This window comes from Onychostruthus taczanowskii, unplaced genomic scaffold, assembly GCF_017590055.1.
Source record: "Onychostruthus taczanowskii isolate IOZ18803 unplaced genomic scaffold, ASM1759005v1 scaffold111, whole genome shotgun sequence".
Classification (NCBI taxonomy): domain Eukaryota; kingdom Metazoa; phylum Chordata; class Aves; order Passeriformes; family Passeridae; genus Onychostruthus; species Onychostruthus taczanowskii.
The window spans coordinates 1471530-1487650 of NW_024497741.1; the positions used below are offsets into that span (position 1 = coordinate 1471530).

The 16121-nt window shown below is 44.2% G+C and overlaps 1 protein-coding gene across 1 annotated transcript in view; it reads left to right on the forward strand.

The window, feature by feature from the left end:
- The first annotated feature begins 10931 nt into the window (after nt 1–10931).
- The window catches only part of PGBD5 (piggyBac transposable element derived 5), a 70600-nt gene continuing 65410 nt past the window's right edge, over nt 10932–16121 (forward strand). Inside the window, exon 1 of the mRNA XM_041424401.1 lies at nt 10932–11916. Within this exon, the coding sequence (XP_041280335.1) occupies nt 11232–11916 (685 nt within the window). The 5' untranslated portion in view covers nt 10932–11231. The remainder of the gene's footprint in view (nt 11917–16121) is intronic.

The window sequence follows — 16121 nt, forward strand, 5'->3', positions numbered from 1 at the left end:
ATCCTGACCAGAAGAGCTTTTATGCAAACAAGGCTCCATGCTCATGCCAGAGAGGAATGCTTCTAATGGAAGGCACAAAAATATGGCCGAACATCTGTCTGGTTACAGGACATCCATGTGGCAGTGGAGCATGGCATCTGGCACTCTGTGTCAAGCAACCTGACAGACCCATCACCCAGTGGCAGCACTGATCTCTTCATTAACATGAGACCGGTGTGCACCCAGACACTCCCAGCCACCTGTCACTGTTGGAACTACTCGTGCAGCTGGCAGATGGCTCTCAGCTGTGCCTGAAGTGTCTTTCTGAAAGGATGTGGCAGAGCCTTTGTGAAGAAAAAAGGGGCACAGATAAGGTGGATCTTGTTAGTGTCTCATGGGATCCAGGCTGCAAGCCTGCATTTTTGTGCTGCTTCCCACTCTGCACACAAGGCACAGGAGAGCACTGACAAATGGAGTTCCCCAACATGCTCAGTATACACCTTATGGCCAGATAAGGCTAATAGGTCATCAGATAAGGCTGAATATTATTGAATCACTGTTACCACCCCAGATTATCTGGCCTACCCTATTGATTGATCTCAGTACCTGCTGCAAACACATATCCTCATGAACAAGCAAGCATTCACTGACGTGGCAAATTATAAATACATTTATGTGATGAAGAAATAGGCAGATTTTCCTTAATATATGAGTACATTGGTGCCAGACTCTTTTTGGTGGTGCTCTGGGAGAGGATGAAGAGCAGTGGCCATAAACTAAATCACGAGAAGTTTCAACTCAACATGAAGAACAAGTTATTTACATTGAGGGTGGCAGAGCACTGGAACAGCTTGCCCAGGGAGCTCGTGCAGTCTCCCTCTCTGCAGATTTTCAAAAGCCATCTGGATATGTTCCTGTGTCACCTGCTTGAGGTGACCCTCTTGGCAGTGGGTTAGACTGGATGATCTCCAGAGCTCCCTTCCATCCCTAACTATTCTGTGATTCCATGATTTTCCACAATTACAGAAAATCCTATGTATGCCCTTATTCCTAAAGAAGTGCATATATACAGTCAGCTATTTTGCCAGTAGTCTTTCCTTATTATTCTCTCTCAGTGGAATCAATGTCTCTTTACTTAAACCACCAGACAAAAGGTGCCCAGTACTGAACACATCTGTTTAACAAGCTTTGTAAGATAATTCTTGCAGAATATATATTTGGAAGTACATTTTCAAGACAGCTAAATGCCCAAGCTTTTATTTTAGATTTCAGTGTGCTTTTGTGTATTTCAAGATCAAGGAGATTTATGGGATTTGAGCTTGCTGAACTAGAAGAAAGGGGAGAGTGTTACAGCCAACAGCTGACAATTTGACCTCTGCTCATCTTTGTAGAGTCTCTGTTTTGAAGAAAAGGAGCTGAAATTAAACAAAGATGGTTTAAAAGTATAAATCCAGCTACTTTCAACATACAGTATATTTGGGGCTATGAAATGACTGAACATTCAAAAATAAGCCAAGTGTCCTTGGAAAATAATTATATCAAATTATTAATCTACATTAAATAAATTGGTTTGACTTGTACTGCAGCTGTCTGCAGCAAATACCTACTTTACTAAGAAGTTCAAGGCTCCAGAGCAACATATTTTACATACCAGTCTTTAAGTACTGCTAAGACTAATTGTCTTTGGGAGACTGGTGTAATAGTCAGTGTGTTCCTGAGGTATCACCTTGTTAGTAGGTGCTGAAGTAGTTAAAGATATCCGGGATGCAAATGTGGATGGGAAGTTTTCCTGGAGAATACAGTTGTCAGACACTTAGTGGCAGTACTGAGGATGGGAGGAAATTATGAACCAGATTTTGCCTTCTTTCTACAAGGCAAAGACATGGGTTACCTAGGAAAATGGAGCGCCAGGAATGACAGGTACAGAGTTACCTAGGGACATTTTTTGGTGTTTCAATGGCTGTTCAGACCATGCCTGTAATTGCAGTACAGCTTGAGAAGAAAGGCTGAGTCAACAGAGCAGCATGATTTCTCCTCTTTAATGGTAAGGAATCACAGTCAAAAGAGAATGTTCCCTCTGCAATTGTAGCAATTCAATAATAAGGATGACCAGAGGGGAAATCAAGCTATGCAACTTTTTTTTTAAGAGTTATTACGATAAATCCAAAAACCTACAAGATATTTTTTGTGTCACATAAATCAGTTCCTGATTCCTCATTGCTCCACAAACACACACCAGGGAGTGATATTAACTTGTGATTTTTTTTTCTATATTTGAGCAGGTCAGGGGGAAGAGGATTTTTAAAAAACCCAACAAAACAAAAGAGAAAGAGCAAGCCACCACAGGAAAAGCCTCCTAAAATCAAATGTGCTACCAGGGAAAGCTTACAAGGAATATGAAGTCCATGAGCCTATGCTCAGCTGAATCAGTGACAAAAATCCCCACTGGTCCTAATGAGACAGGTGGGCCAAATGGGAGACAAATCAATTCGGGACTGTGTGCAAAGGAAATGCAGGGGACCAGTGTGTGTCCTCAGCCTACAGTCAGCAAAGGAAGCTATCATCTATGAAAGCACATTTCCCAGGCAATAGTTTTGCAAAATGGAGAAGATGAAGGAAAATGAAGCTGTTGCTTAAATCAGGAGAATAACACCGTATTTCCTTAAGTTTTTTGTGCAATCTCCTCCAGGGAGTTATCTCACACATAAAACATTTTGAAAAGGCAGGTGGCCCAAGTGAGGAAAAGTTAAACAGATATTGCAGTGCACAAATGAACAGTTTGACAGCAAGCAGCTGCAGTGTTTTGTGTAATATCTATCTTAAGCTTCAATAACTCAGCTGGCATTCAGAAGTGTTTCTCTTTCTCTTTTATACTAGATTCCGTGTTACAGACTAACTTTGAAAAAGTAATAATTAAGTACCTGACAAATATCAATGTCCCTCTAAAATTTAGTAAACCCTTTACCCACTGTGGTTTTTCATCTGCTTCATGAAATTAAGCAGACTAGGACATGACACATGAAGCACAGATAGATTTATAGTGTTAGCTGAATTTCCATGAACATTCTGCTGCTTTCAGCAGACATAGATTTGCAAAAAAAAAAAAAACCAAAAAAACAAACTCAGGAAAACTGTGCTCACCTAGCAGGATTTTTTTTTAATATATAAAAAAGAACATGAAAAAAATTGTGTTTTCTTTGTCCCTTTTGGGCGAAAGCAGACAATGGGGAAGGCTGATACCCTGATACTATAGAAGGTGCCTCTTCCAACCCAGGCCTATGTGTTTTGCCCAATTTTTGTAGATTTCTGATAGCTGGACAATGCTCTGATGGAAAAACCATGGTAAATCTCTAGACAAACTACAGCTTCAGTGTTTGACCAGTGACAGAATAAGCACAAAGACAGAATTGATCTCTACAAGTAGTCTCTGATGATTTAAGAAGAGCAATCCCTAAGCTAAGCCACTAGAAGACCTTCCAAGGTCTGAGAAACAGACTGCTCTACCACGAAGCCTCAGTGAGCAGGAAGCAGCTCCACAATGAGCTTCAATAAACTGAGACACAACAAGAAATAGTGGCTTTATAGCTCTTATATTGGATTTAACCTCTAGGTTGGTGCTGTCAGGAAGAAGACAGTGCAGTAGCTGGGGCATTGCTAGTAGCTCTCTGCAATGGTGATCCATTCAGTGATCCACCATGTAGCAATGGCACAGCACACATGGGAGAGCAGCCTTCTGGCTCAAGGTTACTGCATCTGGTCACCAGCACTGCTTTAAAGCCTCTTGGACCACATCATCTTCCTGCAAAAAAAAAAAAAAAAAAAAAAAAAAAAAGGGCTCAGAATAGGATTCCATCACGTAACAGTGTTCTCACATTTTCTTAAGTCAATTGGAACAGGCTTTTTAAAATAAAATGTTAAGCTTCTTTTGAAATATAATCAACCCAACACACAACAAGGTCGCTGAATGATGAAGAAATATGGGAGTTTGTCAGGGCATGCCCATCTGAATGAAAGTAACAGTCATTAACCAAACTGCCTAACCTACACAAACAACAAAGGGAGAATGTAAATCTGACATAAAAGCCAATTAGTATTATTTCTTTTGGTTTTGCAAAATTATTTTCAGCATTACATAGAGGGAACTTCTAAAAATGCATTTCAATTAATAGTTTTCTCCATCTCACAGTACCAAAAAAATCTGATTTTTATCTTGACAACTCTTTGGAAATATTCCTCTTTTGAATCCTGACTTCATATTTGGAGAAAAACTGGCATGCAAATAAAGCCATTTCTGACAGAAGATCACAAACATTTTTTTCCAGATGTCTTTTAAATATCCTATTTCTAACAACATTACAAGCTATTTAGAGACTTCATCTTCTGGAATTGGTAGCTTTCAGTGGTGCATCTCAGAATAGAAATTCTGAGTGTGCTGAGCCAGCAGCCAGTTCCATGCCCTGAAAGGACTACCTGATGGGCCAAATCCTGAGAGCTGGGAAGTGTTTGTACATTTCATTCACTGCTGCAGCTGTTCAATTACCCTCAAGAGCAAAACCCACTTATTTTGTGATGGCTGAACATTCAGCCTTTGCTTGGAAAAAGAAATTATCTCCCATGGCGGGGAGCAGATGTCAAAGAGAAGGTTTTTTTGAGATTTACAATTATTTTTATTAATGAAAATAATCTGTCACTCTTCTTCCCTGCTCCCTCACACACTATTGTCCCCCTTTATGATCAGAGTTTGGCTTCTGAAAGACTTCTTTTGCTACAGCTAATTGAGACCTGATCTATTTAATGTTTGCACTGATTGAACAGAGTGGGTAAACTCTCCTGATTTAGTGGTGACTAACAGACATCTGCCACAGTCTATGACTAACATTACTCTGTTTTTGTGGGAAGACGTGATTCCTTTTCAGATCCTTAAGCGATTCAAATCACCCTATAGAGAAGGTTTTTTGACTTTTCAGCCTTTTTTTTCCCCTCTGGAAAGAAACTGAATCCCATTAAAAAAATGTGATGAAGTGGGCTGCTTTTAACCAAAACATAAATGAATCTGTTTGGTGTCTGATGAAATGCAACAGAGCATGAGTCTAAACTCACTTTGCTAACCTGTACTGCTTTGCAAGGACTACCTATTTCAATAGGATTAAATTTGTCTGACAAGTTACTAGAACAATAAAAAAAGAAAGTAGGAAAGAAACAGTCTCTTATGAGAAGGTTTAGCACAGGTTATTGATGGATTGGAGCCTATTTAGATAAAGCTAATCAATGCATCTTGCAACTGCCAGATGGGGTACTGTATTTCCTGGTGGATTTAAAGGGCATTTAGAAAAAATATGCTAGAAACCAGAATGCATTTTCCCACAGAAAAATAAAGTGATGGTAGATAATAAAGATAAACAACTCGAGGAACTGGTTTTGGGCACTATGGCTCATCTACCTACTCATGAGTTATGTTTTCTTTCTCCAAGAAGAGGTCTTCATAATGTTATTTCATATTTGGGCCCTCTTTTCAATAACATTGTATCCTAATTTTATTATATTATTATTCTAAATATTAATGTTCTAATAATAATAATAATATGCATATGGTAATTTTAAATGAATCATCAATTATTAAATATTTATTGTAGAAGATTAGTGTTTGCACTATTTAATGATTTTACTACTTTACTTCTGTGTTGGAAAAATAAGTCAACAAGTTGATTCTCAGAAAGAATGAGCACATTCTGCAGCTGAAGAACCCTCTAGTTTGAGCTGCAGTGGGAAGATGCCAGCGTAATATGTAGAGGAAATGGACAGAATATGGCTGTACCCATGCACCCAGGCAGGCACCTGGCTTGGCACCTGAGGCATCCTTCAAGAAAAATCTCAAAAAAGCAAACTGGGGAATCTGCAGACCAGTGGTGATAAAGCAAGGATGGCCATGGCAAAGCAAATACTATGCAAAACAGCAAACTGGGAACCAGCCTGGCTGGGATCCCACTTTCAAGTCACTTCATGTGTTTTCACAAATGGCTTTCCCTGAAAATCCTATTACATTTTTACTGAGCTAATGAACAAATATAGGATAGGATCTGAAATTATAATTTGCAGCCAACAGGGTTGTAGATGGTAGAAATTCAGGTAGCTTTGCATGTGTGATTTGCATGATAAGGAGTGTTCTCTCAGAGCTGACTGTGAGTTGTAGGTCACAAGGAACTAAGTTCCTGTCACTAACTTTGGGCATCAAGTCCCGCAAACTTCATAATCCTGTAGTGTGCTTTAATAGAATTAACTAGCTAAACAAAGAGCCTCCAGATGGTTCCATACTACCAGTCCCAGGGACTTTCTAGGTTCAGCTCCCACGCTGATCAAAAGCTAAACCTGATCTACACTGCAAGGGACACAGGCTGTTGTAGAGCAGTGGCTTAAGCACTGCAACCTTTAACAGTGCTCCCCTGAGGCTCTGCCTTACTGTGCATGGGGTCAGCCCTTCCAAAAGTGCATTTCAAAATTGCATGGTTTTCAATGGAAAAGCAAGTCCAGCCCTACAGCACTCTGATTTTTGAGTGACAGCACTGCTCTGCTCTGGCCAACTGCATTCAGCTTCTCCTACACCCCCACCACAGAGGAAGGAAGGGTTTCTGCAGACCATTGCAGAACACCCTATGGACCCTCCATAAATTATTGATTAAACAGCTTAAACAGATTTTTCATGCATGCATGAGCAACACACCTTATCTCTCCCTTTGGAGCTTAGGTGAGTCTTGTTCATAATACAGCTTTTGCTAAAAATGTACTGGGCATGCACAAAAATGTGGTTTCAAAAGGCTCTTAATGTGAAAATGAAAATTGTTCATCACTGAAGCACTGAAATTTTTCTTCTAAATTTTAAATTTCAGTGCACTTTTGCTTCAGTATTAGAAGAGTCAAAAATCATCTCTCCCTCTCATACTATAAGAAAAAAAAAATCATATTTGTTCCATTTCTCTCTTGTGAAAACAGCAGCTTGCTTTACTCCTTGAGTTTTAGGTCAACACCATACTTGGGAAATGTTAAGCATCAATCCAAGAAATACAGGGTTCAAACAACACAAAGCAGTTGGAAAACAGAAAGCAAAAAAGAAATACCTAGACAAGCATTTTTATTGTATTCAACATGCCATGTGCTCTAAATAATTAATTTAAAAGAAAAAAAACACAATCCACATGTATTATCAATGTTACTTCCAACAGGAGAGTTGCAGGGTGGATGAGAAACAGCTCCACAACAACCTGCAGAAAGCAGTATATTTCACAGGGCAGGACAGTGGTGGATCAATCCCTGCTGAGCTCCTTTTCCCTGTGCCATGCAGCAAGACATAGAACAGAAGCCTTTGTGGAGGGTGTGCAGAGCATTGTAATAGGACTGGCTGTGGTCATAGAGCTTTCTTCCCTGCAAAGCAGGGACACCAAACGGTGATGTACTTGAGAACCAGACCGATCCATAACCTCTGCCAGGGATGGGACAGTCCCTCCCTACCCTCTTCTCAGGGGCTTGGGAGGAAATGATCCACTGGCTCCAATTCATTATTGTTTTCAGTCTTGATGAAGCTTTTTTCCCAAGTTTTTCTGTTCCTCTGAGGCTATGCAATAACAGAAGAGGGAACGGAAGCCTATTGGCCTCACCTTGGATAAGCAATTCAACTCTGACTCCTTTCAGTGGGGCTTGGAGATGGAAGACAGTTTGAAATTCAGATTACAGGCTGCATTTTCAGAACAAGCTATTAGAAAAGAATAATTTTGTAATCTGATTAAATATTATTCCATATTGGTGTATTTGTGTTATGAAAGGATCAGGCATACACCACGGCTTGGGTCTACAAACTCTATGAAATCAGAGTGAGGAAGCTTAGGTAGGAGACAGAAATGTCAATATTCTGTTGGATCTAGGCCAAGGTTTGACAGTGTAAATATGGTGGAAGATGCCACAAGACCCTTCCTCAAAGAGTTAACTGTGAAAAATAAGTTACTGAGAATTGAGAAACACAGTATTTCCCACTATCACAGTCTTAACCATGAAGATTGTCAGGGTCAGAAGGAGTGTGCAGAAGGCATCTTTGCTGTTGCAATAAAACTAGAAAACTTCAAGGAAAATAACACCAAACATTTTCTCTGTAGACAAATTAAAAGTGGAACCACAGGTTGCCATGGCTACAAAAGTCCATTTACTCCAGTAGTGTTTTCTAGCAACTAAACACAAGTTTACGTGATTAAAGAGAAAACACAGCTATGTTTATAATGTTCCATTAGGTTTATATAATTAGATCTTTCAACTGCAAACCACCCCTAGTGATGGTTTTCTTGACTGTTCATAAAAACCCAGTGAACTTATGTAAACATTTTTAGAACCATCTATCATATCTCTGTGCCTCTGCAATCATTTGGGATCAAATGACTACTAGCATGCCATACATGGCAATTTTCACAATCCAGAATACTCGTTTTGGGTTACAGTAGTCCAGTCAGTAGCTTCTGTGGATGGTCAGAGGGGTACATATGAAAAGCTAAGTCTTAGACCATAAGGCAAGCCAAAACCTTAGGCATGCAGCCCTGTGTGGTAACCTCTATAGTCCTGCCTGAGAAAAGTAATCTTCCCATGCATGCATGAGAGACTAAAGCAGTTTCTCTGCTTGTGGGACAGGAAGAAGAAGGACTTGTCATCGTATAGACTATGCTGAAAGAGGGGAAATTTCCATCAACAAAACCTGCATGTGTGTGCATGGGAGCAGACTCCGTCATTAAAACGTCATGTTGGATTGGTAGATGAAAGGGTTAGTCCCACCTCCCTCTATCAATGCAGTGGTCTCCTCCCAGAGCTCTTGTGTGCATCACTCTCTTAAAAAAATGAAAATTGAAGTTTTGGCCATGAGGTGGGAAGGTTCTGGCAGTGTGCATCAGCCAGCTGGGATGGGAGCCTGTTTTTGGCGCAAAGCATGCACGAGTTGGGAGACACTGTCTTTGCTGCAACCAGCAGCTAGAGAGGGCTATGTGGGCTTCTTCGGTCTCTGGACAGTTCCCATCCATTATTTTACTGGAAGCCCATTCTGAAAAAAACCTTCTCTTTCTGTCCTGGGCTTTGGAGCAGTCCTTCCAGCTGTTGTGTTTCACAGAAAAGAATCAGCAAATTTGAAGACATTTGACATTTGAGACATGGATGGTGTCCATCCATGGACACTTCCATAGAACCTGAATGCTGAGGTGAATTCTACATCACCTGGATGGACACCTCCATTCTTGTAAAAATAAAAAGTTTGTTTCAATGTCTGTACTACAAAGAACATGTCAACATATTTAAAGTGGCTTTTTTTCAGTCTTAAAAACCATTGTGTGAGAAGGTCAACAAAGGCCATCCCTATTTTTTTGTTTCATGAGAACAGCTATAAAACAGACAACATTTGTGAAGAAGTCTGTGGCTTTCTACATCGCAACCTAGCTAAGAGGATTCATGAGGTTCAAGATGATCACTCATCATTATCAGCAAGAAAGGTTCTTATGACATCCACTCGTGCCTTCCCATCACAGTATTCTGAAGACAAAGGGTGACATGGATCAATTAAAAGGATAGCTTGGCCTACAGAGCTATGATTTCTGGTGACCAGTGAGATGAAATGAAGACAGTGCAATGTTCAGCTCACAGGTTAAGTTGGCTGAGCTTGCAATTAAAACAAAGTTTGTATATAAACATATAGATTTTTTAACATAATCAGCAAGACAGTTTTGACATTTTGAAAGTAGAAATGAAACTTAAATCTCATCCCTCAAAATACACTATTTACTTAAGTAGGCAGAAGATGGATTCTTTTCTCTGGATTTTCCTGTATACATCATATAGAACTTTAACGTTTTAATGAAGCCATTGCAATTAAAAAATATCTGAGTAGAACATAAGGTTGGTCTTTTAAGTACATACACAGTCCAGCTTTTATAATTTTCCATGTTGTGCTAGAGTCCTTGAGAATCATCAGAAGGTCATTAATCTTCCTTTTTAAAAGACAGAAACATTCAGTGTTATAAAATTTGTTAAATCTGTAGCACTAACAGATCTTTGGACCAACCTGCACTGAAAGTTTGCATCAAAAATTGCAAATTAGCTGCACCCCCCCCCCCCCCCCCCCCCCCCCCCGAATCCGATTACTGTTTATTTTGAAAGCAGTGCTGTGAAAGGGTAGGCTCAACAGCTGCTATGGCTGTTGACAAGGGAGGGAAGGACTGTCGACCTAATAAGTGTTTGTACAGTAACCAGCACAGTGGGATGCCCAACAGCAAATAATAAATCTTGATCAGAGATTTCAAACATTCCTGTAACATCAGAGAGACCATTCTGACTGCTGCACAACCAGGGGCATCAGCTGCTGTATGAAATCCTTAGATGACTCCAGAGATAGTTCTGAATCATGTTTAACTAACCCAGTCAGGGCTCGGGTGTTTTCACTTCCCTCGTTTTTCTTGTGCCATGATATTGCTTTTAAATTGCTGGCGATTTGGAAGAATGGCCACTTCACTCTACTCACTTGAGAAACCGAAGTACGCTCTGGAGGCGCTGAGCCCCACACCTGCAGAGAGCTGGTCAGGCAGGAGCATGTGTGTGTCCCCTAAGGCCAGTCAAAGTCTCCATGGACCCCCAGCCGGGTGGTAGGGCCTGCCAGGTGCCAGGTGTCCCACAGTCCTGTGCTCCAGCACCTTCCCCGCTTTTCTTCACGGGCTGCTCCGGCGCTGGAGCTGCGTCTTACTTTGGGGAAGCGACACGACGGCCCCACCGCTCACGCTGTCCTGCATGACGGGCTGTGTGGCCACGCTGTCGGGGCTGGGTCCCAGCGGGTTAACACCTCGGCGCCTTTGTCCCCGCAGCCCGCGGGAGCCCTTCAGCCTCTCCCCGCACGGCGGGCTCTACTGAGGGACCCGCAGGCACCGAGGCCAGCGCTCCTGCCTCTGTCCTGCACCGGTTCAGCACCGCGGCAGCGAACAGCTCCGGCCAGGATCATGGGGCCGGGACCGGGGGCCGGGACATGGGGCGAGGCCCGGGGCCAGGCCGGGGAGCTGGAGCGGCGCTGGGCTTAGAGACCCACTGCCGGCACCGGGGCGCAGCAGTGGCCCCGCAGCAGCCGGCGCTGTGGTTTTAAATGGGCGGAGCGGAGGCGGGCGAGGGGCGGGCGGTGGGCGGCCCGCGCTGGCTCGCGGCGCCCATATAACCCCACCTCCCGAGCGCAGAGTGCCGCGGCAATTGGCTGGATGTGGTACTTGGAGATGTTGAGCTGGCTCCTTCCCCCCATGTCCCTGCACACACACAGGGGCGGGTGGTGCGGGCGGGAGCGGGAGGCAGGGCTCAGCCCCGGTGGCGGCGGCGGTGGGGCTTCCCCTACTCGGTGCCTGCCCGCCGCCGTGCCCGAGCCGCTCCTGCTGCTGGGCTGCTGCCTGCGGCCGCAGGACCCGGCCGAGCCGGGCCAAGGGGAGCGCGGGCGGCTGCTGGCGGCGGCCGAGATGATGGCGGAGGGCGGCGGCGGGCCGGCGCGCAGGAAGGCGCTATCGCTGCTGGAGGCGGCCCGATCCCGCTACGAGAGCTTGCAGATCTCCGACGACGTCTTCGGGGAGTCGGGCCAGGACAGCAGCGGGAACCCCTTCTACAGTACCTCGGCGGACTCCCGCTCCGCCGCCTCTTCCCAGGACGAGGACGACGACGAGGAAGACCAGGGGCGCCTGGCGGTATCGAGCCCGCGAAGCAGGGCGGCCCGGCGCCGCGCTCCCCGGGCGGCGGCCATCCCGGCGGAGCGGCGGCGGCAGCGGCAGGTCTGCGGTGGCAGCGCCGTCCCGGGCGGCTCCGGCCCTATGGAGGAGGAGGAGGAGGAGGAAGCGGAGAAGGGGGGATGGACCCGGTCGCTGCGAGACGTCCCACCCCCTCATTTCAAGGATGGCAGTGGTACGAGGAGAGCGGGCTGCTGGGGCCGGGGGCGGCGGGCCCGGGCGGCCGTGGGGATGCTTGCGGGGGGTGCGCGGAGCGCGGCCCCCAGGCTCGGGTCACGGGAGAGAAACCCGTACACGGGCCCGGCTGCCGCTTGGGCTGCTGCCCGGCGCCGGGCCTCGCGGGGGGAGCACGGCATGTGCCTTCTGCCCGGCCCCTTCCCGGGAGCGGTCCCGCTGTCCGGCCGCTGGTGCCCCCGGCTGGGCGCGCCGGTGCGGAGAGCCCGGCCGGGGCGGGGAGCGGGAGGGCCGCGTGTGCTTAGTCACAGGCATTACCAGCCCGGCGGGCTGTGGCGGTGCCCCGACCGCCGGCAGCTCAGGGTTCCCCGCGGAATGAGGACAGGCGCTTCCCCGAGCAGGGTGGGTGTCCAGGCCCCCCGCCGTGGCTCCGCTCCGGTGTGGTGTATGGCTGGCTCCTCGTCCCCGCTCACAGGTGGGGAAAGCCGCTGGTCAGGGCGCTGCGGGTCACCTGCCCTGCGCTGTGCACTAGGGCTCTGGGATTGGGACTGGGATTCCCCCTGGCTGCAGGTTTTTCTATGCAGCAGTCCCTAAATTTAACCCTCCTTGCGTGGCTTTTGGCCAGAGGGAATCTGGTCAAATCTCTCACGAAGAGAGTGGTGAAATGACACAGCGCGACCTACAGCAGCAGTGCATAGCACGGCGATCTTCGTGGAGTGCCTTGGGTGGCAAGTTACACCGCTGGCTCGCCGAGGGAGCCATTATAACATATAATAGATCTGCAGGCCTCGACAGCCAAGTTGACTGTGTAGCAGAGCAGCAAGGCACTGCAAGAGCAGGTTAATGGTTATGAAAAGCTGGGATGTAAAATTCAACATGTTTCAACATGTGCATCTCAGAATAGGATAGCATGATTGCTGTCAATTGAGTTGACAGTTTACCTGTCCTAAGGTTGCCTTTTTTTTTTTTTTTTTTTTGGTAGTATTTAATTCCTTCATTTGGCTGTTAAAAGTAAATGCCGAAGAGTGCTGCTGCACTCAGGGTAGTGTGCTGAAATTTGTGCAGTGGGGTAGGTAGGAACCCATCTGAAGAAGCGGCTTTGGATGGTTCGGGAGGAAGGTAGAACTAGCACTGGAGCCCAGAGAAAGTTCAGTTGTATTTCTGACAGATGTGCAAATAGGAGCTATGTTTGCCACTATAAATAGCTGAACCTTGTAAAATGTTTAAAAATCCTTATTATGTGCCTCTGTAAAGAACTCCGGAGTTCTGTTGAAGGTTCTTATTCATAAGCATATCTAAGATGATGTTCTGGACTATAAGCTTCATGATGTGATAATATTTCAGCATTGACTATCATTTAGTTTACCTGCCTTTGTTGGCTTATTACTTCGTATTATTGCTTTGTAGTAATATCCTTTTTAACACAGGCAGAACTGGGATTAGTGCTTTAATACTGGTTTGGAAAGGAATTGAGTTGATGACCTGTTAATTCAGGTATTCATATTTCCTTTGAAATAAAGGAGTTAGATTTATGGTTGACAAGAACAATGCAGATGTCTCTTGAGGAAGGTGTATGGATATTGCTGTGAGTATTTCCTCCACTAATAGAGGCAGAAGAGGTTACTTCTGCTCTTTAGTTGTGTTGATTGTGATGGTGATGATAGATGCTGCATGCTCTTCATAGAATGGTGATTTGGTTTGGCAGAAGTTGAGGTAGTGTTGTGATTTGATATGTGGGAAACATGTACTATCTGTGATATTTTTATTTTTGACTACTCAAATTCCAAGCTGTGGAAACAACTGCATTGTATATAACTGGACTCTTATAAATCTAGTTTGTACATTCACTGGCTTTAGGCCTTGCAGATATCATCATCAGAGTCACGCTAAACATACTTGTGCTGGCACCATTGTTGCTTCATTCTGATACAAAAGTTTGTATCTATACTTGTTGCGGAAAAGGTCTCCACTGAGGTTCCTTGCAGTGGCAGCATGTCTTTCAGCCCCTTCTGGAATACAAGCAAGAAATACAGGGTTAGATAGAGCACCAAGAAAACTGTATTCTCAGTTCAAATATGTTGGATGTAAGATCCTTTCTTTTTAGGCTCTGAGATGAAAAACAATAGGTTTTCCTGAGACCCAGATAGAAGTTACCTCTGGTTAGCACCAAAACTTTGGAGCATGGCCTTTTCGTCAAAATCTCAAGGTTTGTTTGGGGGTGAGTACTTGACATCATCTGATGCCAAGAGACAAATATCTCATCAGACTTCAGCCTCATTGATGCTGGAGATAAATTCTTGAATCAGACTAGGGTCAAACCTGGTGTCACGCTGTTTGGTTTGGGAGACTGCCCCTTCATGAAGGGGTGTGTGTGGAGGACGAAAAAGTTTGAGTTAGTTACTGAGTGAGCTAAAGCTCCCAAGAGAAAAAATAAAGAGGCACTTATAAAGCTTGTGGTCTCTTTACCTCCAAGTAGAAAATACCCTTTTTTCTTTTGAATAGATTGCTTACTACTGCCTTTGCCTTCCCAGCCTCAATGTTAAACTTATGTCTTTAAAAAGCATTGTTTCCATCCCTAGAATTAATCTTGAGCACAGACGGGCTAACTGATACTTCATCCCAGAAATGCACTCAAGACCCAGATGTGCTGGAAGCTGTTGGCAGTGTATTAGATGGTTGAGTATGTCCTCAGTCTGCAGTCAGTCACTGCATATATGTGTGGTGTTGCTGCCTTGCTTGTGTGCAGGTTTTGACAAACTGGGAAAGGTCTAGCTTGACTTCTGTGCCAGGAGATAAGTGACTGGCATAGCTATGCAACACAGTGCTGTTTGTGTCCCAGATTTTTTGTTTTCTGCCTCTTCTTCAGGGATGTCCACTTCCTGTTGTTCCTGTTCCATTTAATAAAAATAGTGGGTGCTTAGATGCCCTGGGAGAAAAAAAAAAAAAAAAAAAAGCAGCCTTGCAATGTTAATAGCTTTAAGTGACTTCCTTTGTTGAAATCCAAAATAGCTGTTAACTTGAACATAGCGGTTAGAACAGATGGCTTGCTGCCACTTTGTGTTATTTCCTGTTAAACTATATTGCAAATCACTCTTTTGGTGGGTGAGAAAATTCCCAACCATATGATTTGATACCCTGATTTTTAAACTGGTAACTTGTAGCACTGAAGAGTTCTAATGAAATCCGGTTGAGGAAACAAGTGTCTGTCACAAACATCAAGGCAGTAATAGAAGTCCTGAGGTACTGGGATGTGAGAAATGAATAGGAGGTCTTGGGGCAGTTGCTGAAATACTTTTCCTTCACAAAGAGCACCTGGCTAAGCAGGTCCATGGGTAATTCAATATGTTTGTTTAAAAAGATGTCATCCATGAGCAAATGTGGGATCCAAGCTTTTTGACCTAGTTATAGAGTGCAGAAAGAATAAGAGAACAAATTGCTGCCAGGATAGGGAAAGCATAATTGAAAAGGAGAGAGAGAGAGAGCAAGCAACTACTATTACAAGCCAGTATGTGTCAGTAACTCAACCTAAGCCCTTCATTTCTGGTCACTCCTGCCTCAGACTTAATTGGTGTGCTCTTTCTTTCTTTAGGAGTGGGGTGGTTCTGAGTGGTGCTTTCCCTTGTTAGCTCAGTAATCTTGCCAGGAACTGTTGTGTAATACACAGAGGCACTCTTGTTTCTGCTCTTGGTTTTTTGGAGGTCTTTGGATGTGCGAATATCCTAGTATTGCTGCAGCTGGATGTTCCTGATTTGGGTAACTTTCTTCCTAGGATCCAATCGTCCTTTATCCATGTAGTTCAGCAACCAGAAAATTTGACCTCGCATGTAAGAGCACTTCTTACTGTTAGGATGCTATGTTAGAGTTATGTTTTAGGGTGGCAGAAATAGAAGGGTAATCTAAGCAGAAGTTAATGTTGAAGTCCTCAAATATAGAGGCAATTAGTGCTACTATTTCCTTCATTTTCTATGCCCTCCAAACCCTGTTCTTAAGCCTAGACCTAAGGACAAAATATTAAGAATGTTCCTTGCTGAAAGAGCACAGCAGATCCTCTTCAAGTTGTATTTAGACAATGAAAATAGCTTTTATGACCTTCCAGAGTGTTTCTCTGAAACAGTGTGCCATAAGTTGCCATCTTTGAAGAACATGCTGCTGTCTAACAGAATGCTCTCAGGAAGAAGCTGATAAGACCATGTTCAGCTATCTTGC